Consider the following 25,146-nt stretch of genomic DNA (forward strand, 5'->3'; position numbering starts at 1 on the left):
AGACACGTTACTAGATAGTTCTGCCTTCTTAATCAAGAATCCCTTTAGTCTCTTTGTTTCTTGGGCTTTATGGACAGAGGTCTTAATGATTGCTGAGACTCACTACAGAACTACCATTGTAGGGTCCTTCACATCTCAGGTTGGCCTCTGAGTAACATTGTTGCTACCTGTTTTTGTCTGCTGATGCTATCTGTTGTCACTGTTTTTGTATTTTTAAATTTCTCTCTACAGAGAAAAACGGAATCTGCCATTCACACCTATTCTGGCGTCTGTCAATCGCTTGATTTGTTACCACCTAGGAACTGTGGCTAAAGGGTCTTTCATTATTACCTTAGTGAAGATTCCACGAATGATACTCATGTATATTCATACCCAAGTCAAAGGAAAAGTAAGGGGAACACTTTGCTATAGAGGTGTGGGCCATTGGTGGAACTGACAGATGAAAAATGTAAATAGAGCATAAGAACAGCCCGGCTGGGTCCCCAAAACTGATCTAGTTCAGCATTTTGCTCCCCAAAGTGACAGGCCAGATATACCTCTTGTTTAAAAGGGAGAGTTGCCTTCTCTCCCTCGTGAGTAAAACAAGCCTTCTGAAGCAAAAGTGGCAAAAACACCTATTTGGGGGTAGTGCAGAAAAGGGGCAAAAAACAGTTTTTGTTGGGGCTTGATTTTTTTATTATTTAACTAAATGCACATTTAGAAAATGCACATATATCTTTAGAATGTCATTTGGACAATTTAATAGTCAAGATCAGTGTTTCCCAAACTTAAGTCTCCAGCTGTTTTTGGACTCCCAGCATCCCTAGCTAGCAGGAGCAGTGATCAGGGATGATGGGAATTGCGGTCCAAAAACGGCTGGAGACCCGAGTTTGGAAAACACTGGTCCAGATGTTGGCAGAAACTCTTGTACTACCTTTTTAGACTTCTGTAATGATTTAAAGCTCAGCCTGTTCAAAAAGGGGTTGTCAAAAATAAAGGCTGTGTCACAGTATGATGTGGCTGGCCGTTTCAAATACAAAGGAGGGATCTCAGTGTTCTTGTCAACACAGCAGAATTTTCAGGTTGTGGATAAAGAAATGAAGCCAGGCTTCTGAGAGCTTTTGGCAAGCTTTCTTCATGACTTTCTACAGGAAAGTGGATGGTGAGATTCTTGGCCACTACAAGAGTCTAGATAATGAGGAGGGTGTGCCCCAAAGCCTTGTCCCGTATGATCTGTGGGTTGATTCAGGCATGATCACCAACCACTTTTTCCACCACACAATTCTTCCTCTGGAGTGATGGTGTCTCAACATGAACCAGGCTAGACACAGAGAGGGCCATTTCCACAATTGCAGGAATAACTTTGGTCACCACAACTGTGGAAATAGCTATGAACTGTCTCCGTGTACTGCCTGGGTTAAACTTAGGTTTCTTTGCCTGATCCCAACTTCCACATGACTTCTCTCCCTCATGGCGGGAAAAAGAAGCTTTTTTTGCATGTTTGACTTGGTCTTACGTGACCACCAATTACAGGAGCCATTGTATTAAAGCTGGGCTCTGAACCCTTTGTTACAGAGGAAGCATATGTGTAAATTGAGACTTGTATATGAAACTACTTACCATTTAGATACCAACCCATGCCCTAGCACTTAATGCAATTTAATGTTTTCTCTGATTATTATTTCCATTTTGTTGTCGCCGTTCTCCCCATCTTAGGAAAATGCCTGCGCTAGATGTATGTTGAAAGCCTGCATTTGCTGCCTTTGGTGTTTAGAAAAGTGCCTGACTTACCTAAATCAGGTAAGAATTTATATTTCCCTGGCATTCCTTTTCAAAAGCTGGAAAGTTTAACTTCAACCTTCTTGCAATCGGCTCTAAACTGAAAGATGCTGAATGGTATGTTAACGTTTGAATGCAGGTACGGACTGCAAGAATAGAGCCTTTACTGAAATTAAAGTGCATTGTAGTCTCTCAGAGGTTCCTTGGCTGTAAAGAAGAACAAGTCTAATGTTTTGGAGGAGAAGCCATCATGACACTGTTGCATATGAGCTAAAGCACATTTTGTGCAATGCTTAAATATGGGTCTATTACAGTTTGTATGCCTTGCAATAAGAGTGAAAATCTTAAAACACCAGGCATTTTAGAAAGTGAGCATTTGTGGATGGTCCTCATCTGCAGAACACCCACAATGAATTGCAGTGGACAAACTATATCATACACAAGTTTCCTTTGATAACATGGAGGTGGGTGGGTGTTTAATGGACAGTTTAATGGTGAACCTGGCGTGTTGCGTCCTGTTCTATGTGCAGGAAGGGCCAGATAATAACACCCCCCCTCCCCAATTTATCTAGATTATCTTTTTGGTCTGTTCATCAGATCTTGCACAGACCTTCACTGTTTGCTACGACGGTGACTAAGTGAAGGGTTGTATCCATCAAAAACTCACGTTAATGTCTATGAAGGTCTTAGATGTCAGGGAGTTTGAGTGGAAGAGAATCTAACCAAATGGCATTCTGCCTCTCTTTCCCCAGAATGCATATACAGCCACAGCTATCAACAGCACCAACTTCTGCACCTCAGCAAAGGATGCCTTTGTGATACTAGTGGAGAACGCTCTGCGAGTGGCTGCCATAAACACAGTGGGAGACTTCATGCTCTTTCTAGGAAAGGTAAGGCTGTGCAAAAAATGGAAGTTCTCCTCAAACAGTCTCTTTCTCTTGCACACTGCAGGGCAGTCTGTACTCTGTGCCCAGAGGGTAACACTGGTAATTGCTTGTAAGCACAGTTCTAATTTCCCTCTTGCCTTTTTGCCTACCAGAGTAATATTCAAGGTGGTTAACAACAAACAGAGTAATATTCAAGGTGGTTAACAACAAACAACAGTGAAACAAATCATCACTAATCAAACAATTAAAATCCAGAAAGAGAAACACCATGCAATTGCTCAGTCGAGCCCAAAGTGGGGGGAAGAAATTCTGATAATTCTGACAGGGGGGGCAGTTAATTGCAGACTGAGATTCTTAGGAAGCTGAATTCTTCACCTGAGACCACATCCTGTACTTTTGCAGAATCACGGCATTCACCCAACCCAGCTAGTGTTCTTTTGCTTTCACTTTCCTCTTGGAAGATAAACCAAAGGATGAGCCAGTCTGACCATTTCAATGGCTGTAGCTAGGAGGAACTGGCCAGGATGAATGACTATAGGAATGCAGACATTATCCATGTTGAGGAGTAAAAAGGAGCCTTTATTTTTCTAAATATTTGAAAGTTTATGATTTGGCCCTTGACTCCAAAACGTCTCTTTCTGAAGTCCCAGATGGTTCAGTTTTGATCTTAACTTTTGCTGCAAACCGTATTTTTTTTTCCTATTTCAAAGCACGTTTTCTTTGACTGCAGTGCTCTTTGCACCAGTCTTCAAAGACAAATATGTCTACCGCCACCTCATGGCATTAGGGTCCTACTTATGAATTCCTTCCCTCCTGCTCTTTGTGCATTAATTCGTACTGCAACCAACCCAACTTCCAAGCGGAGACTTTGTAATCCCCCAAATAAACAAATCAATAAGTCGCGGTAGGAGTGAGCGCATAATTAGATATAATGGCCTTAGGGGGACTGGAGTGCACAGTGAGGTTTGCTTAGAATGGATTTGACATGTACCATGAAGGTCTCCCTTGAGGCAGGGGGAACACGTTTTTCAGATGGCTGAAAATAAAAGAACGATGGGAAATGCTGACATTAGCTCTGCAGAACACTCTCCGTTAATGTCAGTGAAACACTGCCACCCATACCAGACGAGCTCTGCTTTTCAACTTAAGCAAAGATACAGATGGAAGTAAGATGCAACGATCTATTTCTGCACGATGTTATCATTAAAAAAACAAGATTTGTGCCGGGAAATGCACTGAAAATCAAGTTTTATGAAACTAACATGTATTTCTTGGGGAAATGTTTCTGAAAGAAACTTTGAAATGGTTTCCATTACTTTTCAAAAACATGTACTAAAGATTCTTAGGGAGAAGGAGCACTTTCCTTCTACAAGTGAGAAAAGAGATCGGAGAAATCTAATGATTCAGAGAGCAGCGTAGTCGTCATCTTGAGATACTTGCCACACACCCATACCCATTTTTTTACCGAAATGATCACAGTATGCTTTCTTGCTGCTGTTCTCTAGAATAGGTATGACTTAAGAAACAACTTCAGCTACCCCTCAGTGTGTGTATTTGTGAAATGTTTTGAAATTAAATAATGAATCTCCATGTGTGTTTCATACACATTTTATGACATGCGTATGCCACCCATTCTAAAAAGGCAAAGGACCACAATTGCCTCTGCAGGGAGGTTTCTGTATCTCCCTCTCTTCTCCAGATCTGGTTTAAGTGGAGGCTTGGCAACACCGAGAAGCTTGTGATATTCCTCATCAACTGTGTTTGCTCTCTGTCTGCTCTTCAGGTTCTAATAGTGTGCTGCACGGGCCTGGCAGGGATCATGCTGCTGAACTACCAACGGGACTACACGGTGTGGGTGCTGCCGCTCATCATTGTCTGCCTGTTTGCATTCTTAGTCGCTCACTGCTTCCTATCCATTTATGAAATGGTCGTGGACGTCCTCTTCTTATGTTTTGCCATTGACACCAAGTATAACGATGGCAGCCCTGGGAAGGAGTTCTACATGGATAAAGTTCTTATGGTAAGTTCTTTAGAATGTGGTGTGCTTCTGAATACAAGGAATCGTGTAGTGAAAAGAGCTTAAGAGTAGTGATAGGAGGAACTCTGTTCTGGTTTGCTTCATCATTTGGCTTGTCTATTTGTGGGCCACTGTATTTTCTTAGCATATAAATCTAGCACGTAGGAAGGTGCTTGAAAGTTCAGTTCTTGTTTCCTGTGATGGCAGTCCAGAAAGATAGATAGATAGATAGATAGATAGATAGATAGATAGATAGATAGATCCTAATGGCAACAGTCCAGTAAGATAAAGATATACAGTATATATGGGGGAGAGAGCCATGTACTCAATCAGTTGCTTCTTTGAGGGTTCTGTGCTGTAGCTGCTTGCTCTGCTGAAGAAGCAAGCACAAGGGAATCTTGCTGGACCCTCAACCATATTTTTGCAGGGAAACAGCATACAGTGGTACCTCGGGTTAAGAACTTAATTCGTTCTGGAGGTCTGTTCTTAACCTAAAACTGCTCTTAATCTGAAGCACCACTTTAGCTAATGGGGCCTCTTGCTGCTGCCACGCTGCCGGAGCACAATTTCTGTTCTTATCCTGAAGCAAAGTTCTTAACCCGAGGTAATATTTCTGGGTTAGCAGAGTCTGTAACCTGAAGCATATGTAACCCGAGGTACCACTGCACCATGGTTTTCTGCTTTAGATATTGTGGTAAACTGTTCTTTGACACAAACCAGAACACAACTAATGGAAAACTAATGCTCAAGAGTGTCAAGTTAGGAGTGGGGACAAAGTGGTTTATATATCACCACTCGGCCATGAAGTTCCCTGGGGAGCCTCAAGGCCAGTCACATCACAGGATTGTTGTGAGACTGACATGGAGATGGACAACCTTGCACGCGACCCTGAGTTCATTGGAGGAAGAGTGGATAGTAGTGTAATAAACAAACAACAATCATTAAAGCAGAGAGCATGTGGAGAGAGGGAGGGAGGGTGCACAAGTACCAGATTTATTCCTGCAGCACCAAAGTGTGGTTTGACATTACTTGCAAGCCAACTCATCATCTTGTAATATTTACAAGAGCATGGGCAATAATGTCCCAGGGCAACCAGAGGAGGAGGGTACCCAACAAGCATATCAGGAGTGTACCCCTTGCCCAAGCAACCCGGCTGGCACTGGGGAGAGGTCATGAAAATAGTAGGACAGTGGGTGGTAGTTCTGTGGTCTGGCTGACAGAGACTGGATTTCCCTATCTGGAAGCCCGGGTCTCGTAACACAGGGGAAGAGAACCGAGTACCTATCATACCTCCTGGCAGCTCTTAAAAAGCATGGAAGTGAAATCAAGGGAGGAAAATTCTCTCCACCATCTTCTCCAGTGTTCCAAAAACTGTAGTCTTCAACCATTTCAGATCCAACCCAAACACGCATTTGGGGGAACCATTTCTTAAATATTTTATCATCTGCTTACATGGCAGTAGTAAAAGGGTAAAGGTAAAAGAGCCCTGGACGGTTAAGTCCAGTCAAAGGCGACTATGGGGTGCAGCACTCCTCTTGCTTTCAGGCCGAGGGAGCCAGCATTTGTCCGCAGACAGCTTTCTGGGTCATGTGGCCAGCATGACTAAACCGCTTCTGGCGCAACGGGACACCGTGACAGAAGCCAGCGTGCACAGAAACACCGTTTACCTTTACCTATTTATCTACTTGCACTGGCGTGCTTTCGAACTGCTAGGTTGGCAGTACTGCTGCTATTGTGACCCATCTTAGATGAGGCTCAGTATTGGGCCCCAACCCTCCCAACTGAAGAATGATTTTCTATGATCATGAGTCATGATGGAGGACCTTTTCCTTACCGTCTTTCAGGAATTTGTGGAGAACAGCAGAAAAGCAATGAAGGAAGCTGGCAGGGGAGTTGGAGCCGAAGGCAGGGAGCTCAAACCAATGGTAGGTCCTCTGGAAGAAGTGGCTGCTGTCTTCCAAGAGTTTCACGTGTACTTCCTGTCCCTTTCTGTTTTCACTGACTATGCTTCTTCAGGAGAAGTCTTTGTCGTTTGTGTCACTCAGGATGTTCTGCTTTTTTTGTTTGTGAGCTTGCCTATCACCTGGATGGCAGAGTTTTTGTCACAGCTGAGACCATCTCCCATAAAAGTAAGCTGAAAGGAACTGTATCTTCATGCTTCTACTGTGTTTCTCTAACCCCAGAGCACAACCGAATTCTCTCAGTAGTGATGTTACTGGTACTCAAAATTACGTATTTTTCGCTCTGTAAGACGCACCAGGCCACAAGATGCACCTAGTTTTTGGAGGACCAAAACAAGAAAAAAAAATATTCTGAATCTCAGAAGCCAGAACAGCAAGAGGGATCGCTGCGCAGTGAAAGCAGCAATCCCTCTTGCTGTTCTGGCTTCTGTGATAGCTGTGCAGCCTGCATTCGCTCCATAAGACGCACACACATTTCCCCTTACTTTTTAGGAGGGAAAAAGTGAGTCTTATAGAGCAAAAAATACGGTACCTTTGGGTTGTATACATAGAGTGAGGGAAACAGTCAATATGAAACATATATAACTATGTGCCCAGGTATCCTTTTGTGGTAGGGTTTCAAAACTTAGTCCATGGTTTTAACTTGACATTTACCATCCCTTTGTTGGAAAATAAGATATTACACTGAGTTGCTAATAGGATTCTGGAAGGCACAGTGGCTATCTCTGTGAGTCACTTGACCTCCCTCCACTCCACTTTGCTGCCTCTGGGTACCTGATACATCTGGCTGATAAGTTCTGAGGTGATTTGGAGTGATTCTAGCTTGTTCAATTCCCTGTTTATTTCCAGCCACATAAGCCAATTCACTTCAGCCTGATTTTGATGCTTAAACACTCATTTTTTTAAGTTTCCACGCATTCCTCCATCATCAAGGAAGTTGATACAGTTACTCCTTTCAACCTGCTAAAGTAACATTTCTCCTAATTCTTCTCTCTTTGTCATTGTTCTTTCTGCGTTTCAACATTGTGCCTGGTGGAGAAATGTGGATTTGGGCTCCCTCACTTCAAACACGTCCTTATTCCATTTTAACATGCAGTAACTTTTTGATAAGTCATTAAATTCTTGGTGATAAGAGAAAGCCAGGAAACAGTGTGAAGAAATTATATATTCCATGTACTCCATATTGATAGCGATACTGAAGCAACATGTCCCGTCCCCCTGCCACAATATAATACTTGTGGCTGGTCCATACTATATGTTGGGTCAAATTTTTGCAGCCAGATACATTGACTTGGCAAGAATAACATACAAATGAGCTCATACCTCTCAGAATTAGATGTTGGACCCTTATAATCTCCCTTGAAAAACTGAGAACTCTTAACCCAGCTCTTAAACCAGGTTTCTCCAACCTCAAGTCCCCAGATGTTAATGAACTACAACCCCCATCATGTCCACCAGCATGGCTGATGGTCAGGGATAATGGGATTTGTAGTCCATTCATACCTGGGGACCCAAAATTGGGAAAAGCTGTATTAACTGATTCCTTTTCACCGGTGCTCAGTTGGCAGTGCTCTTCTTTTTCAAATGCATAGGTGGGCATGATTTGACATGGGGCAGGGGCCTGTGGATTTCATTAAGGGTCCCCCCCTCCCCATAATTTGATCCCTCCTTTTCACTCAAAGCAGGTCTAATGTTTGGCTGTGGGTTATCAAAAAATGAGTTGATACAAATGCATTTGTAAACTAGCTTGTAAGATTAGTTGATATAATCAGTGTAAATGACAGCTATCACAAATAGTTTCTAAGTCTGACATGAGAGTTAATTGAGAAGATCCTGCACTTTGCTCTTCAATGGTCTTAAACCATGCATTAGACTTTAGGGGGTCTAAGGAGCTGAAAATGAAAGACTAGTTGCTGGCTAACTAAGCATACAACATAATTAATGTAATAATTGCTAAAAGTGTACCCATGTGCTGGCACCCATGTGGCTAATTTGTCTGAGGATATGAACTAGCCTGAAGACAATATGGTAGGGTGACCACGGAATAGCACTCAAAACAGAGGGCAACACCAATGCATGTTTATGAAGTTGTGAGAGACCCTAGAACAGTAGAACTCAATAAAACGGATTGGCAGTAGGTCCATGCCAAACACAAGGAGATATTGCTTCATAGAGCACAATTAACACATTGACGTAGCTGCTGTATTAAACATGAACATAGATGCCTCCTGAAAGTCATTAGATAAATTCATGAAAGTTCGGTTTCTCAGAGGCTACTAGTAATGAATGATAACTCAGAATGAGACCTAAGTGTGCAGAGGCTGTAGACTTCTAATAACTGCGTGCCAGATGTTTGGGGGCCAGCAATAGGGGGTGCTCTGCTTTTGAGTTTTCTGGGAGCTTCTGCATGATCAAGGCTGGAAACAGAATATTTGACTAGATAGATATTTGATCTGATTCAGCAAGGAAGTTCTAATATTCCTTTCGCATGTTTGCTCAGGGATCTGCCAATTCTCTCGATATCCTTGATTGCTACAGTTTGAAGCTGAAGCTAAAAATTAACATTATTTTCTTAGGAACATAATGCTAAACAACAAATAACTCTGCACAGTCCTCAGGCTTGCATGCTGCTCCTTTCTCTCTTCTCTTGGCGTAGCTGTGTGAAGATCAGAAGCCCTTGCTTCCTGATACATCCAAACCCAAACTGCTTAGAGTTAGTTCAAACAAGCCAAGATCAAAATGTGTTTTATGATCTTGACTTGTTCACCAAAAAAGAAAAAGACAAAATAAACAAGTGGAGAGGCCTCTAGGTCTAATCAGCAGGTCCACAGACTCTTTTGATCAGACCCAGTCTTGCTCCCTCCACTGCTCTCGCCAGTTTCCTCTTCTCCACCCATCCCTTCCTCTTCTTTTTCCCATCCCAGCCACAACCCTGCTGTTTCTGCTGCTGTGAAAAGAGAGAGAGGGAAGCAGCATGCAGATAAACTCGGAGGCCCAACCGTGACCCATGGTGACCAGGGCAATGTAGCATCCTTCCAAAAAATGCTGTCACTACCGCATCTAAAACTGTGCTTGGGGAAGCTGGGCTATTAATTGGGCACACAGCTTTGTACAAACAAACCTAGTGCAGCTTGTTGGTTTATCTAGGTTCAGCCAAAGAGAAAAATCACACTATGTAGATATATATATATATCCACATTGGAAAAAGTTTGACTAATATGTCTAATTTTTCAGATCTTCATTCTCGTATCAATCAAATCTCTGTTTATTGTGCCAAGGACTGAAAACCGATGCTGTAGAAAAGTTTTTAGTGTCAGTGCAGCATACATTTTTCAATTATGCTTATGAATCTATGTTCTAAATATACACTGTTCTGAAAAATAATCTCTACTAGTACTTTGTAGTAAAAACAATTAATGCACTGTTGGGATCCTTAGGCAAAATGTATAATTGGGTTAAAGGATTCAAGGAAACTGCAGGAAAAGTGTGAGATTCTTATGTTTACGATGTGATCAGATTGATTGTTTATACAAATTGTGTTAAAACTGACTAAAATTTTAAAAGGTGTCTGTGTATGTATATATTATGTACACTAGCACATAAATATATACAATATTACCCAGGAATATTTTTTTCATGACTTTTTAGATAATACTAGAAATTTTAAAATGTCATACTTTTATTTTAAGGGGAAGATTGGTTATTTTCAATTATTAAAAATAAAACGGCCAAAAAAAAGAAAAGAAAAGAAAGAAGCTGGGCTATTAACAGACGTAATACTTATTATAGGTGTTGGTACATGCATACAGTGGTTCTCATGCAAATGGCAAAAAGCATAAGCCACACGGAAGCAGATTCTCTGTCATCAGAATTAGACCCACTGCTTTCTTTCTGGGGGTACGCGGCGGGTACACGTACCCCTAAACATTTAGTGTTGCCCCAACTGATGGACCGAAATGCCAGCTGTCTTCCCAGTAGCAGGGCGGACTGGAGCTCCATCATTCTCCCCGCTGGTGCCTGGGGAGGGGAGTCTGAGGTGGCCGTAGTGGAGGCACTGGCACTGCTCCTCCTCGCTCAAGCTGGCGAACACTCGCCCCTCCTCGCTCAAGCCGACCCCACTGCTGCTGGGGTCCCATCCTCTCAGCGCCGCCACCTCGAGTCCCTCATCCAGGGTTTGGGAGGGGAGGAAGGGTGCGAGGAGAGAGGGAGCAGCCAAAAGTACCTAACCCTAAACATTTTTTTAAGGAAAAAAGCACTGATTAGGCCTACATATATTTTGTAGCTATTTTATTTATTAACTTAACTATTTATAAGGCACCTTTTCACAACCAGACCAATTGATTTTCCATGGCACTTGGCTAGTTGTTCTTTACTTGCACATTTTATTAATGCTTGTCGTTCACATGTGAAGGCAACTGAATAAAGTTATAAATATAATAAGCAAAGACTGAATGCAGCTGACCATTTACCAAATGATGACTTACCACAGAATGCATGTTGATGACTTCCGTTGCTGCCAAGCAACAGGGAGAATTTTCTCACACACCTGTACAAAAGCTGAGGAAGCAGGGAAGTGTTCAAATTGTTTCCGTCACATGGTTGTGTATCACAGACCGTGTGGTTCCGTATTGTGACGTGGACAAGGTGTGAGCTTTGGATCAGGAACACAACCAGCTCTGTCAAGAAGCTTAGCTGGGTGCCTTTGGGGGCCACCGGCACTCTCTCAGCCTAACTTGCCTCATGGGGTTGTGAGGATAAAATGGGATCAACATCACATAAGCCAACCTCAGCTCACCGAATGAAGAGCCACCTACAAATCTGAAATAGGCTTTAGTAAATTCTCAGTTGATAGACAAGCAAAATGCTTTCCAGAGCCTTCTGAGATTGTGAGAGCCTGTTGCATTTGAAACATGAAGTACCGTATTTTTTGCACCATAACTCTCACTTTTTTCCTCCTAGAAAGTAAGGGGAAATGTCTGTGCGTGTTATGGAGGGAATGCCTACGGGTGGCATGCCTACGGATTTTCCTCCTCTAAAAACTACGTGCGTGTTATGGTCGGGTGCGTGTTATAGAGCGAAAAATACAGTAGTTTGTTTCGTTTGGATCCACTTCGTTCAATTAGTAGAGAAACTGATCTAATTATTCAACCAAGGCAGGCATCTGAGCATCTTTCCAAAATGCTAGGGTGGTGAACTTTTTAAATTTTACAACAACAACAACAACAACAACAACAATCTTTAACAACAACAACAACAACAACAATCTTTATTACGGTCCAGAGACCCAACAAAACATTACAAATCAATACAGAGTTCATACAGCCTACCTCCAGGTTAATCAAGCACTTTGTTTAGAATATAGGGCTCATTTGTTCTTGCAACCACCAATAAAAACTTTGCCACTGCCAACGTTCTAGCTTTTGTCCGGTCTTCCAGTAGGAACCTGACATAGTGAGCCTCTGATTTTCCCGGGAAAGGCACCAGCAACGGTAGTATCAGTTCAGCCCTGGCCTGCTCATACTTCGCACAATGCAACAAAATATGATTTATGGAATCGATGTCTTGAGCACACGAGCAAAGTCTGTCCTGGTAGGGAACTCCTCTCAACCTACCATCCAGCACTGCAGAGGGGAAGACATTTAGTCTGGCTTTGGTGAAAAGCCTTCTAATTCTAAAGTTGGGGGGGGGGTTGTAGGCTGTTGACTGAATTTTGATTCTCAGAGAGCTTTTCGGTGTCCCTAATTCGTGGCTCACAAGTTTATTAAAATTAGTTGTTGTTTTTAACTTTGAGCAGGATTCCGAGAACTGGTTCTGCGCAGACAAGGGCTATGCAGTCTTCTGCTTCCTGAAAAGCAGCTCCACCATAATTTGTGGCAAACCGTTTTTGAAACTCTGAGGTGTTGTTGTTTTTTAAACACCACCAGACATGAAAAGTAGACGTTTGGATCCTGGCCTTTGCTGTGGCTTGAAAAAAGAAGCATATACGAACAGTATCATTTCTAAAAAGTGTGTGTGTGTGTGTGTTACTTTAATGGAATTTTATTTTGAAACAGAGTTAAAAAGAAACCCAAACTCAGCTCTACATATGCACAACACAGCAAGGTTACTAAAGGAATTAAGAAACTCACTGATTACAATCCTTACTATATATTGTGCTTTGGGAGAACTAGCTCACTAACTATATTATTATTAATTTAATTGGTATACCATCCTTCATCTGAAGATCACAGTGTGGTTCACAACATAAAAAATACAAAGCAAGAACACAAAATGCATAACAAAAACAAACCAATAAACCCCTTCCCACAAACACCATAGGGTGTTTATATATAAGTTATATATGGCATGTATATCAGTATAAGATGGACATTTGTACTTTATTGAAATTTGATTAGAAGTTTTAAGGGTTTGCATATAGAAAATGAACAGAAACCATGGTACCATAATATCTTTTTAAAAACCAGGATTCCTCATTGGTTAAGTTTGTACATATGCCTCCCAGATTTTATTCAGCCACTGGCATTTAGATGGTTGTTTGGACACTTTAGATTGCGTGCTATATGAAACTTTGTTGCTGTATGTGATTGCTTAAGAAGGTATATGCAGGAATCCATGGTCATTAGGTTCAAAATGATGAGGAAACATAGCTTTGGGAGTTACCTGCAGTAGACTAATCTGGATAAAATTCTGGTAGTAATCAGCAACCATTTCCCCAAACTCCTGCATTGTTGGACATTCTCACCCTAGATGAAAGTATGAGCCAGTCTGACTGTATCCCTTAGAATAAAACCATAGTTTCAATGCAGGTCCCTGGTCAGCAAGAAGGGGCAACAGAGTTTACTTGATTTTCCATCACCAGTGAGGTTCAGCATGGTGCAAATGCACTGGCAGAGCCAATCCAGTGCCCCCTGCTGGTGTTTGCACTGCGCCCCTGCCTTGCCCATCTTCCTCCCAGTAAGTCATAGCAACACTGAAAGCAGAAAGCCAGGTATGTGCCATCGCCTCTTCCCACTGTTGGAATATTCTGCCTGCTGAGAATTTTGTACAGTATTATGCTTCCTTTATGTTAGTGTCGATTGCTAAAGTTTCAAAAGAGCTCCACAAAGGCATTTTCTCATATATATATATATATATATATATATATATATATATATATGGAGGCTTTTTAATATCAGAATACTAGGGGAAATCAGACAAGCATTATTAAATTAAATGCCTGGTAATTACACAGCACACTGTAAGTTACCAGCACAATTAATTAATGAAACATTGTAGAATTTCCTAAGAACTGCCATATAGCGAGACTTCTGTACGCACATTTTTTTGAGGATATTCTGTTGCAAAAACCAACATTTCTCTCCCCTCCTCCAATTCTTTAGTAAATTAATCCACTACATTAAATTTGCCGGCTTGAATTTCAAATGCAGATAACTTTTCAAAATTACTGTGCTGGTTATGATGGTGCTTTTCTGCCTGTAAACATCAGTGTCTTTTTTTAATCATTTCCTAACTTCCTTTTTGACTTATTTATATTTTCCAGGCCTCTGGAGCAAGTTCATCTTGAAGCTGGTCAGCCATTATGGAAACCATCAACATTCCAAAACAATATCTATCTTATCTTATCTTATCTTATCTTATCTATCTCTCTCTATATATCTATATATATATATATATATTATTTAAAAAGCAGCCAAAATCAGAGAAAAGGAACAGGGATTTAATACTTTTTTAATGATTATTTTTGTGAAACATGTACTCTTTTCATACGGGTGGCTTTTACAAGCAACTTTTATCATTGCTCCATTTCAAATTCTAAACCATTGTGGTTTGTGGCAGTGCTATGATTGTAATCTGACTGAGATATTTCACAAGTTGGAGAAGGATTCCATAATATTTTAAAAGAATCGTGTAAGATTGCCGATTTGGAATAACGTAAGTGGGTCAAATAATTTTCCCTCGTGGTTATTTTAATGAGCATAAATCTTTAAAACTCAATGGATAATGACTGTTCTGGAGGGGGAAATCCTTCATAGATTTTTTTTTAAAAAAAGAACTGGGATGAATAATACATTAATCAGGTTGGATTTTGCTTGCTTTTTCGCGATGGGATGGTAATAAGATCCAGTAAGTTCAACTTAATCCAGTTTTTTTCCTCATTAACACATTAGACAATATATATCTAACACATTTTTAAGAAAACCTAACCAACTCCTCAGGTATTTAGATATTGAGACAGCCCCTGAATCTGTGAAGGACAAACTAAAGGCATATGAGGGAGGATGAGTTTTATATTATGCAATTTTTGTCCTCTTTCACCTTATCATTTCCCCTTGAGTTCAGTATCGTCCTTTGCACATCATTGTTCCTTTGAACTACGCAAACTCTTTAAATAAGCAGTTGGACAGCAGGCTTCAATAGCTCGGCCTCAGATATATACATTACTGTTCATCCATGACCTCATGGAGAGAGACCATACACAACTATACACAAAAAGAAAAATTATGTACTGTAAGTCATTTAAGTTTCTCTTTACGGTTGAAACCATTTCTCGGTCTTGGTTTTCATTGTACGGTTGGTTATTAGTGGAGTACGGTGGGGAAGAGCAGACAAATCTTTTGCGGGTGGGGTGGGGAATAATGTCACTGCCTTAGTATCTAAAGCAGTTCTTGAAGTGGCCTCTGTGCATTCAATGCTCATGGTACCTGAGTGCCACATGAATACTTCAGAAACTTCCAGATAGCAATATTTTTGTCCTTTTCTACCTTTCCCACACTCCGAGAAGGAAGGATCGAGCTGCTATCTTGGTTATTGGAGTGGTGAGACACATGTTGTGGTGGCAGAGGCCGTATGCTTGAGCACACCAAATGCTTATACCTCGGGTTACATACACTTCAGATTACAGACTCCGCTAACCCAGAAATAGTGCTTCAGGTTAAGAACTTTGCTTCAGGATAAGAACAGAAATCATGCTCTGGCGGCAGCAGGAAGCCCCATTAGCTAAAGTGGTGCTTGAGGTTAAGAACAGTTTCAGGTTAAGAACGGACCTCCGGAACGAATTAAGTACTTAACCCGAGGTACCACTGTATAGGGAGTGGGGTATTTGAAGCATGGCATTGGCTTGCAGAAGGATGTTGATGCTCCCCCCCCCTCCAAAAACTGCTTCAGTCCATAGCCCCCCATCCAAAATCTTGGTCCCCACCCAGAGAAAAGGAGATGAGAGACAAAAAACGCTAAGAGAGAAGGGTTCAGTGGCCCTTCTACTCCACCCATATTGCACTTTAAATCGCCTCCGATCTTTCCAGTCCCTAGGAAGTTGGTATAGCCCCTATCCTTGGACGTAGTTCTGCTGTTCGTTTCTGGCTGTTCCTTACCATAGTGAAAACACGTGGGAATATCTCTTGGGGTTCTTCATTGAAAGAATTGAGGACGTTCAGTTTACAGTACAGCCATTTTATGCCTGTAGATCAGCAGCGGGGAACTGCTAGGCCACCTGAATTTAACCCGCAAGGCCATTTTGGGCCAACTGCGTCTACCTGTCACTCACTTGACGGCTTAAGTGTTAAGATCCCTTAATGCTATTGGTTCTCCTATATGGGGTCTCAGCACTCAGCACCATAGCACTAACATTAACTGGAAATCTTGGCTGCTGCCTTTTGCTGTGAGAGAGCGGGCAGAGGCTTATCTCTGATCTTAGCGCTGTGGTTACGCACCACTAAGACGGGAAATGAGAGACCTGCTGCCTGCTCTCTGAAACTAAAAGGCAACATTTTCGCCCATCCCTGAGAGCCTAACTTTCAAAGGCTTGATCTGGTGCCTCGAAATTCCTTCAGAGGTTAAAATCTTACACTACACCAGCTCTTTAAGTAACTGGGATTTCTTAGAGAGAGAGAGCCCTTTCTAGGTAGACAGGCTTCCCATTAAATGTACTGTATTTTTTGCTCTATAAGATGCACCAGACCACAAGACGCACCTAGTTTTTGGAGGAGGAAAACAAGAAAAAAAAAATCTGAATCTCAGAAGCCAGAACAGCAAGAGGGATCGCAGCACAGTGAAAGCAGCAATCCCTCTTGCTGTTCTGGCTTCTGGGATAGCTGTGCAGCCTGCATTCGCTCCATAAGACGCACACACATTTCCCCTTACTTTTTAGGAGGGAAAAAGTGAGTCTTATAGAGCAAAAAATACGGTATGTCCTAGTTTAACAGTGCAAGGTTCTCGTAGGAAAGAACTGAGAGTGCTCTCTGCATTCCTTACATGGCTTTCTCATACAGCAGGTCAGGTAGCAAGACTGCTTTTGAACTATACCATTTTAAATAGCAAGGCGTATTTGTGTTTGTGTGTGTAGGTCACATGTTTGAACAAGCCCAGTCACCGTATGTAGAAGACTAGCATGTCAGGCTGGGCTAGAACTCTTCTCCCTGACATCTCGCCCTGTAGTCTGAAGTCGAACAGGAACAATTGTAGGCACCGCACCTGCCGCTTGTGTAGGCCAGAGAGTGGGACCTTTACAGATAGACATTGCTTTCCAGAAGCTTCCAAAGTTTGACAGGGCTCAATCCCCATTAATGCAAATGCACAGAGGCCTCCTGAAGAACTTCATTACGAGTTAAGTAGCTTTCATTTATCCAGTAATAAGAACTTGACCATTTTTATATGTGTTAAATTCCTTTCTTCATTCCTGAGACTTTAAACTACATAATGAATGCTAATATTCCATTGTTTGGCTTATTGTAATAGTAAATGCTTACAGTGTAATTGCAGAGAATAATTTCATGATCTGTTTATGCGATATATTCCGTTTTGTTACAATTTTTTTAAAAGAACTATTTTTGTTAATGTAAAGTTAAATATTTCAGAGCAGAATTTTTAAACTTTATTGCACTAAATGCAAATGTGGGGAGAGAGAGAGAGAGAAGTAATGCCTCAATGGATGGATCACTCCTTAAGAGAATCTTTTTCTTTCTTTCTTTTTTGGAAAAAGAGAGCTATTGTTCTAGATAAGCTTAGCTAAATGGGTGCAGACACCCAGTAGAGTTGAATGGCCACCAATTTTTTTATTATAAATGGCTGTTTTGATTCTGTGCTTCCTTTCAAAGGATCAGACCTTTTAAAATTGCTGCTGAAGGAAACATAGCATTCTGTAATTAATCGGTGGTCTTTGCTGTGTAACTAAACGGTTCAGTTTCATTTTTACAAATCATCTGACATCTTAAAACCTTTTCAGACTACTTGCAATAAATTTCAGGACAAGTTTTAAAAAATGGGGGGGGGGCAATAATCCTTTCTCGGTCGGTCACAGAAACCAATCATGGAAGTACATTTTAAGACTAGGAAACTAGATTAGCCTCCGTTCCTGCTAACACTATAACCCAACGTGCTTAACTTTTCCAACATAATTATTGCCATGAAATCTTCATTAGGTGTTTTGACATGAATCAACATTGAATGCATGTGTGTTAGCAGGAACCAAGGCGTTAGTCTAGGCTTAAACTAGAGCACTGCTTTAAGTCTCTTTTAATGTATATATTACATGTTACTGTAAGGATATTTAGGAGGAGAATAAAGAGGAGCCTTAATTTGTTGGAGGAAGTGCCGTGGCTCTGCCGTGGCACTGGGTTTTGGACACCGTTTGCTTCGGTTACTAGGAGTATGGCAACAACAGTGGGAAGAAGACCTGGGCTCAGCAGGTTGAAAACCACAGAGGCTGGATCCCAAAGCAAGGAAAATGGGTCACTTATATGCAGCTCCTCTGAGGTTAACTGCCGTTAACCTGTTTTAGAAAGGATCACTCGAGACGGGAGGCTTGGATTTGGCTCACCTTGGACATCATCCGAACACCTGCGTTGCCAGGTCCCACCAGCTTGTGTTCCCTGCTTGTCGGAAGCCCTTGGAAAAGAGAGATGCTTTTCCGGAGTTTGAACTTGCAACTAGAATTGTAATCAGAAACAAAAATTTTGTATTTTTGTATACCTTGATTGTGCAGCATTTTTATATACAGGTCCTGTTTTACAAATAAATTTGGTTTCTTAACATGGTGTTTAAAAAGTTTTGTGGCTATTACTTCCCTCAGGCAGCTGCAATCTTCAAAAGACGCTACGGTGCAAATGGCAGCTGATGTGTGAACCCATGCCCCCAGGTGTTCATCCATGTGCAGGTGTTCTGGTCATGCTACCTGAAGCCCAGACACTTCTCAGATACACTTCTGAGTGTAGACATATCAGTATACTTGGCCAAGTATTAATGTATTAGAACACTAACCTTAACTTGTGTGTCCTTAAGTCTCAGCCCCTTCCAATTAATCGCTTAAAGTTTAAGATTCATAATCTAATGATTAGAACAATTAAATAGTGCAGCCCTTTTGTGTTTTCTCAGTAGGGTAGTAGAGCTGGGACAAAATTCGCATCTGGCCCTTTGGTTTCAGATACTAAGTGGGCAGATGAGTCTAAAAAGCCCAAGACACAATTTTTCACGGCTATGGTGGCTCATTTACCAGTGGCGCTCGGGACGCAGGTGGCGCTGTGGGTTAAAGCCTCAGCGCCTAGGGCTTGCCGATCGAAAGGTCGGCGGTTCGAATCCCTGCGGCGGGGTGCGCTCCCGCTGCTCGGTCCCAGCGCCTGCCAACCTAGCAGTTCGAAAGCACCTCCGGGTGCAAGTAGATAAATAGGGACCGCTTACCAGCGGGAAGGTAAACGGCGTTTCCGTGTGCGGCTCTGGCTCGCCAGAGCAGCGATGTCACGCTGGCCACGTGACCTGGAAGTGTCTCCGGACAGCGCTGGCCCCCGGCCTCTTAAGTGAGATGGGCGCACAACCCCAGAGTCTGTCAAGACTGGCCCGTACGGGAAGGGGTACCTTTATCTTTTTAATGTATTTACTTCTGGATTCAGGGAGGTTGCCATGTTGGTCTGATGCAGTCGAAATATATAACAAAATAAAAAAATTGTCCAGTAGCACCTTAGAGACCAACTAAGTTTCTTCTTGGTATAAGCTTTCGTGTACATGCACGAAAAGCTTAGAGTGTATCTGAAGAAGTGTGCATGCACACCAAAGCTTATACCACGAACAAACTTAGTTGGTCTCTAAGGTGCTACTGGACAGGGTTTTTTTTATAAATCTTTTTATGTATTTACTTCTGGTAAGTGTATATTGGATTCTGACCAAACTAAACCACCTAGAGAAAAAGCCTTGAGCAGAGTAGCTCCCCTGGTGCAAACCTGGTCTATATAATAGGTTAACGACATGCTAAAACTTTTCCAGGCTGAACTACTTCAGACTGCAGATAAGGGGTGGCATTTTCAGGCTTCCGCATGGAAAATATGGAAAGATAACACACTGGGAATAAAGCTAGACTTGAGCCATTCTCTTGGACCATCTAGTTTTCCACGAATGGGCTTGTTTGGTTTCAGTGCGGAAGATAACTGACTCATGTAAGTGACCACCTTCGGCCTGAAGTGGTACAGTCCAGGAACAATTCCACCATCTGATGAGCTGCTTGCCTTGATTGCATCTAAGGATCTGGCTCTGTAGTTTGCAAGTGGGCAGAGAGGGAAGAGCTTGATGAGGTAGTATTCTTAGCTGCCTTCAATCAGCTCTGTGAAGCAACTTGGATTGATTTTGCCTTTCATCTTTAACAAGCAGAAAGCCTATCTGCCCTCCCAAGGTCTTTGTGAGTTTGCTAGAGGGCAGATAGCAGGTGCACTTTAAAAGCCAGCGCCCTGCAAGAAGCCCTAAGAGTAAATTGCTCCCCGCAACCCAAGGGGATGGGATGGGCTTTGGGCCCCATCCAGAGTTTTCCAGGCATAAATTTTTCAATGCAGCCCCAGAGCGCTGTCTCCCTCACTTTGCTGTGCTCTGTTTCGAGCAGCTACCTGAATAGGTTCAGCAATGAACCAAGCTATTCACTGATTTGCAGGGCAAAGAGTTTGGCTCTGTTGCAGCCCAATCAGAGAAAGACTTGCACATCTCCCATCCGTGTAGCGTTGTCTGCTCTGTAGGGCATTTCTGTCAACCTTTCTGGTGTATGTTTGCTTCATTTGCTCCTCCCAAATGGTCTAATTAACTGGAACAAGCCGAGCGGAGCCATCTCCTGCCTCCTTTGTTTACCGCAAGCCACTTAAGCAAGGATTTCTCACCTAAGGGGTTTTAATTTATCGGAGAGTGTTGCGTGCAGTCCAGACCATTGCGAAAATCCGCTGAATTATGGATGGTTTTCATCACACCAGTCAAGCAACTCAGGCCTCCTGCATATGTTGGGGAACCACATGCTGTGGAACTAACTACTCCTAAATGAGTTTATTTCATCTGTCAAATGTCATTTTTAGGGTGGTGGTTTGAGGCACACAGCATTCCGGAGTGCAATACAATAACCATTTTGGAGAGGGGGGGACCGAGACCAGAGGGTGTTTTCATAAGCAATTTTTAAAATATGAGATAGAAAGTGGAAGTGAGTCATGTTTAAACTGAACTTTCAAAATGTCCAGTGGTGGCTGATGAAGTACAGGATTCAAGGATGAAGGGTAGAAAAAGAAGTGCTGGAACTCAACATGGACACATCCCTTGTTCTCTTAGAATGGCAATGGTGTCCACCACCTGAGAAGTGCCAGAACTGAGTTCTAGAGAGTTCGGGCTGGGGGGGGAAAGCTCTGGTTCTTGGCCAAATGATTAGTTCAGATCCTTGGCAAAATGATTGGCCATCCCCAAAGAAGAAAGAGGGAAGGGATGGTGAAAAGAGAGGGATGAAGAAGAAGACGACACATACAGTGGTGCCTTGGTTCTCAAACTAAATACGTTCCAGGAGTCCGTTCGACTCCTGAAATTGTTTGAAAACCAAGGCGCGGCTTCCGATTGGTTGCAGGAGCTTCCTGCACTCAATCGAAAGAAAAACGTTTGCAAACTGGAACGTTTCCAGGTTTCAGGCACCGATTTGTTCAGGAGCCAAGCCGTTCAAGTACCAAAGTACCACTGTACTATTGGCTCTGGTTGCGCCACTGCTGGCTTCTGCCTTGATGCTCATGGTTCTGTCCAACAGATCACTTCTCTCCCTCTCTGCAGAAGGAATGTGACATTTGACAAAAAATAAGGCTTTCTAGCCAAGGGTACGGCAAGGGCCAATGTACCGCAAAGAACCTGGAGCATCCAGTGTAGTGATGAGCACAGAGACACGTCACAGACCTCTTAGGTGGTGAACTTGCAGTTATCACTTGTTTCCCAAATACCGAGGCCCATGTCATGCAAAAAGGGGGAGGGGGAAATCACATTCAACCTTATTCAGCGCACCTGGTACCAACTTCAGTCCTGGCTAGTGTACTATCTTATACTTCAATGCTGGGACAGAGAGGAATGATGACCAGTTAAGCAGTGATGCTTGGGGTGGAAAAGACGACGACTTTTGAAGCCTGCTTGAAGTTATAGGGGCCCATGTCATTTTAGTCTTGTTAGATGGCCTTTGTAAATGCTGAATGTCTTCCTGGTGTCCGGAACATCAAGTTTTGGGAAGAAACGGTTAGTTTTCAGCAAGTTTCAAGGTCTAGATTGCAATCATTTTCTACTTTGTCCCATGAAAGCCAAAGGTTATACCGTATTTTTTGCTCTATAAGACTCACTTTTTCCCTCCTAAAAAGTAAGAGGAAATGTGTGTGCGTCTTATGGAGCGAATGCAGGCTGCGCAGCTATCCCAGAAGCCAGAACAGCAAGAGGGATTGCTGCTTTCACTGCGCAGCGATTCCTCTTGCTGTTCTGGCTTCTGAGATTCGGAATATTTTTTTTTCTTGTTTTCCTCCTCCAAAAGCTAGGTGTGTCTTATGGTCTGGTGCGTCTTATAGAGCGAAAAATACGGTACTTAAGATCAGCCCTGAGATGCAGACTAAATGTGTCCCTTGTGATTGCAGGTTTTGTCCCTGTCTAGAATGTCATGAGCACCATCGTGGACCATCCTTGCTGTATTATAGCCCTCAACTTTATGGTTCCTTCATTTTTATTGCTATTGTTGCTATCATGTGACAGAGCTTAGGAATGGGCCTTTATATACAGATGAATGCACATTTTTACCAATGGACCTTTTACATCAGCCAAGGGCAAAAGTTTAAAATACGGTTAGCATTATTGTTATTACTACTATCAACATTGGGTGTATGGGGTGTCAGAGGAGGGGTAGTACCTCTGGTGGGGGACACATCGTGCTCCTTCTGGGGTAGTTTGTCCCCCTTTGGTCCTCACCTTGCACTGAGCATGCATCTGTGGCTCCTAGAAGCTGCCAGCATGCAACGGTGACCGCACCCCAGGAATGGCTTTGACAGGCTAGCTAAACCAAGAGAGGATAGTCAATGGGTCTCAAACTCTTGGTGAGTTAGGGACATCCCCTGTATGTGAAAAGAGGCTCCAGCAGATTGGATGGACAAGACCAATAGTAGGTACAACAGTCAAGGTGGTGGTTTCTGCATGTAGAGGGGCAGGTGGGGCTCATCAACCTGGGAAGTTAGCCCATCTAGGAGAAGAAAAACTCCAATACCAAACCTCCACTACCTTGTGGCCATACTCATCCACAAGAAAGGCTTCAGGAAAGAATGGCTAAGGAAAAATCCATACCCACTGCCTTGCCTCCTGCCATGGGCCAGGAGTCGGCTTCACCTGCTCAGAAGTGACTCCACCTGCTGCTGATCAGCCTTCTTGCTCCTCCTGAGAACCAGCTGGCTCCAGCTTTCTTAAGCAGCCTCAGTTAGTTGCTGGAAACAACATTCATCATCCATGGCCAGACCTTGCTACTTCTTGTGACTTGGACCCTTGGCTTTCTTGGCCCCGATCATCTGACTATGTGAACTGAGATACTCCTGACCTTAGGATAGGACTGGACTGCACCTTGTATACAGACTCTGCCTCCAGGCAAGTATCCCCCTGAGACTCGACTGGTTGGCTGGCTTCTCCCTCCACTGAGCTCTGCCATGGCTGACAGCATAGGACTATGACACCTCCACTTTGGGAGAAATAAAAGGCTAAACCAGGCATGGCCCAACTTGGCCCGCCAGATGTTTTGGGACTACAATTCCCATCATCCCTGACCTGCCCTGTTAGCTAGGGATGATGGGAGTTGCAGTCCCAAAACATCTGGAGGGCCAAGTTTGGCGAACCCTACAGAAATCCAGATTGGGGTCCCTAAGACAATTGGCTGGTGCTTTGGATGGTAACCTCCTTCCAGCAACTCCTTGCAGCCAAGCTAGTGCCAAACATATTGCTCTGCTTTCCTTTGGATCACATCAATGAAGCGGAGCATCATTGGCATCTGGGCAGCCCAGGACATCCATACACACCGCCCAGGTCTGCTTCACTCCGCTGCTGCTAATGCAGACATTTGACTTCACTCCCAGAGACTCCATTGTCTCTGGAGACAGATCGACGCCAACAACAACATTACTATTAACATAATAAAATGTGTGGCAAAGGCCATTGTCTTCTGGCCCCTTAACCACCAATAGGCATCGCTTTTTGTGGGCTAGAGACCCCTCCATCAGATGTGAGGTAGAGGATTCCAGCTTCTGCACAGCCTTGTAAGTTCTCCGTGGCCCAAACAATGCCATTTATCTTTGCTTCAAGTCTCAGTGCCTTCTAATTTGTACAATGGTGCCCTGAGGAGATTTCTATTTAGGTTCGGAAGTCATTCACAGTTTGTCAAGGCTGAAACCACTTGGCTCTGTCAACTTCAGCCCTGCCAGCTTTCTAGAAACACAGCAGCGTATCTGGTACTATTAATTACAAAGGCAACATCTTGGAAGGCAGGGCCAGCTAGAGGCTGCAGTCCTTAGGCCTTGTTGGCATGTTACACTTGCTTCTGCTACCTGGTTCAATGGCTGGCAGTAAAACTGGAAGCGTTCCACTTATTTTGTTTTTAAATAATTGTTATAAGAATGTAAGGTCTCAAATATATAAATTAAATGTTTATAAATGTACCAGGCAAACACATACATAAATATATAAACCACATGTCTGAAACAGTATAGGAAAACCATTTTGACTCTTTCAGTGACCTCAAATATTCCTCTGCAGTTTGGGTGGAAATGGGAAAAGCCTCCCCGTTGTCTCTGTGCTCACAAATCCTGCCTTAAGAGCACATTTGGGTATGAATAGGGTGAGCCTGTGACCTGGATTCAGGAACTAAAGTATTAACCATCACAAAAGAATGGCCAGACTGCCCAGGTAATCCAATCATTGACCCTTGCCAGACAGGATTCTGCTTTAGACCACCCCTTCTGTGATGTATGTATGGTGTTTTTTGGGGTGGTCTTGGGCTACAGGGTGGCAATTTCAAAAGTTTATATAAGGGCTTGCGCACCACTGTTCTGGGTTCCACCTCCCTCCTGCATGTGGTGAGTGAGGACCCTGTTGCAACAGTTCAATAAAGATCAGGCTTACTATCTGCCTTGCTTCTCAATATTCTCTGGTTGGCCTCTGTTATTTTCTTCTACTGTTGGGAACCCACTTAAGGACTCTATATGGGCTCTTGGACACCCCATAAGGGAAAAGGAGCAGATTTTGTTTA

At 42.9% G+C, this 25,146-nt stretch overlaps 1 protein-coding gene and 1 long non-coding RNA gene across 3 annotated transcripts in view; both read left to right on the top strand.

Annotated features, from left to right (window-relative positions):
* Positions 1-14,238, top strand: part of SLC44A1 (solute carrier family 44 member 1) — an 83,186-nt gene extending 68,948 nt beyond the window's left edge. The window contains exons 11-16 of one of the 2 annotated variants that reach the window (XM_079959382.1): positions 232-388; positions 1,696-1,779; positions 2,511-2,648; positions 4,429-4,665; positions 6,507-6,587; positions 14,164-14,238. In XM_079959382.1, coding sequence (XP_079815508.1) covers positions 232-388; positions 1,696-1,779; positions 2,511-2,648; positions 4,429-4,665; positions 6,507-6,587; positions 14,164-14,187 — 721 coding nt within the window. In that variant the 3' untranslated portion in view covers positions 14,188-14,238. Of the gene's footprint in view, positions 1-231; positions 389-1,695; positions 1,780-2,510; positions 2,649-4,428; positions 4,666-6,506; positions 6,812-14,163 lie in introns of those variants that run through there. The other variant, XM_079959381.1, reaches the window with a different exon arrangement.
* The window catches only part of LOC307206637, a 160,019-nt gene extending 141,369 nt beyond the window's left edge, over positions 1-18,650 (top strand). The window contains exon 2 of the long non-coding RNA XR_013834444.1: positions 15,698-18,650. This is a non-coding gene — a long non-coding RNA (uncharacterized lncRNA). The remainder of the gene's footprint in view (positions 1-15,697) is intronic.
* The last annotated feature ends 6,496 nt before the right edge of the window (positions 18,651-25,146 follow it).

This window comes from Podarcis cretensis, assembly GCF_951804945.1.
Source record: "Podarcis cretensis genome assembly, chromosome: 17".
NCBI lineage: Eukaryota > Metazoa > Chordata > Lepidosauria > Squamata > Lacertidae > Podarcis > Podarcis cretensis.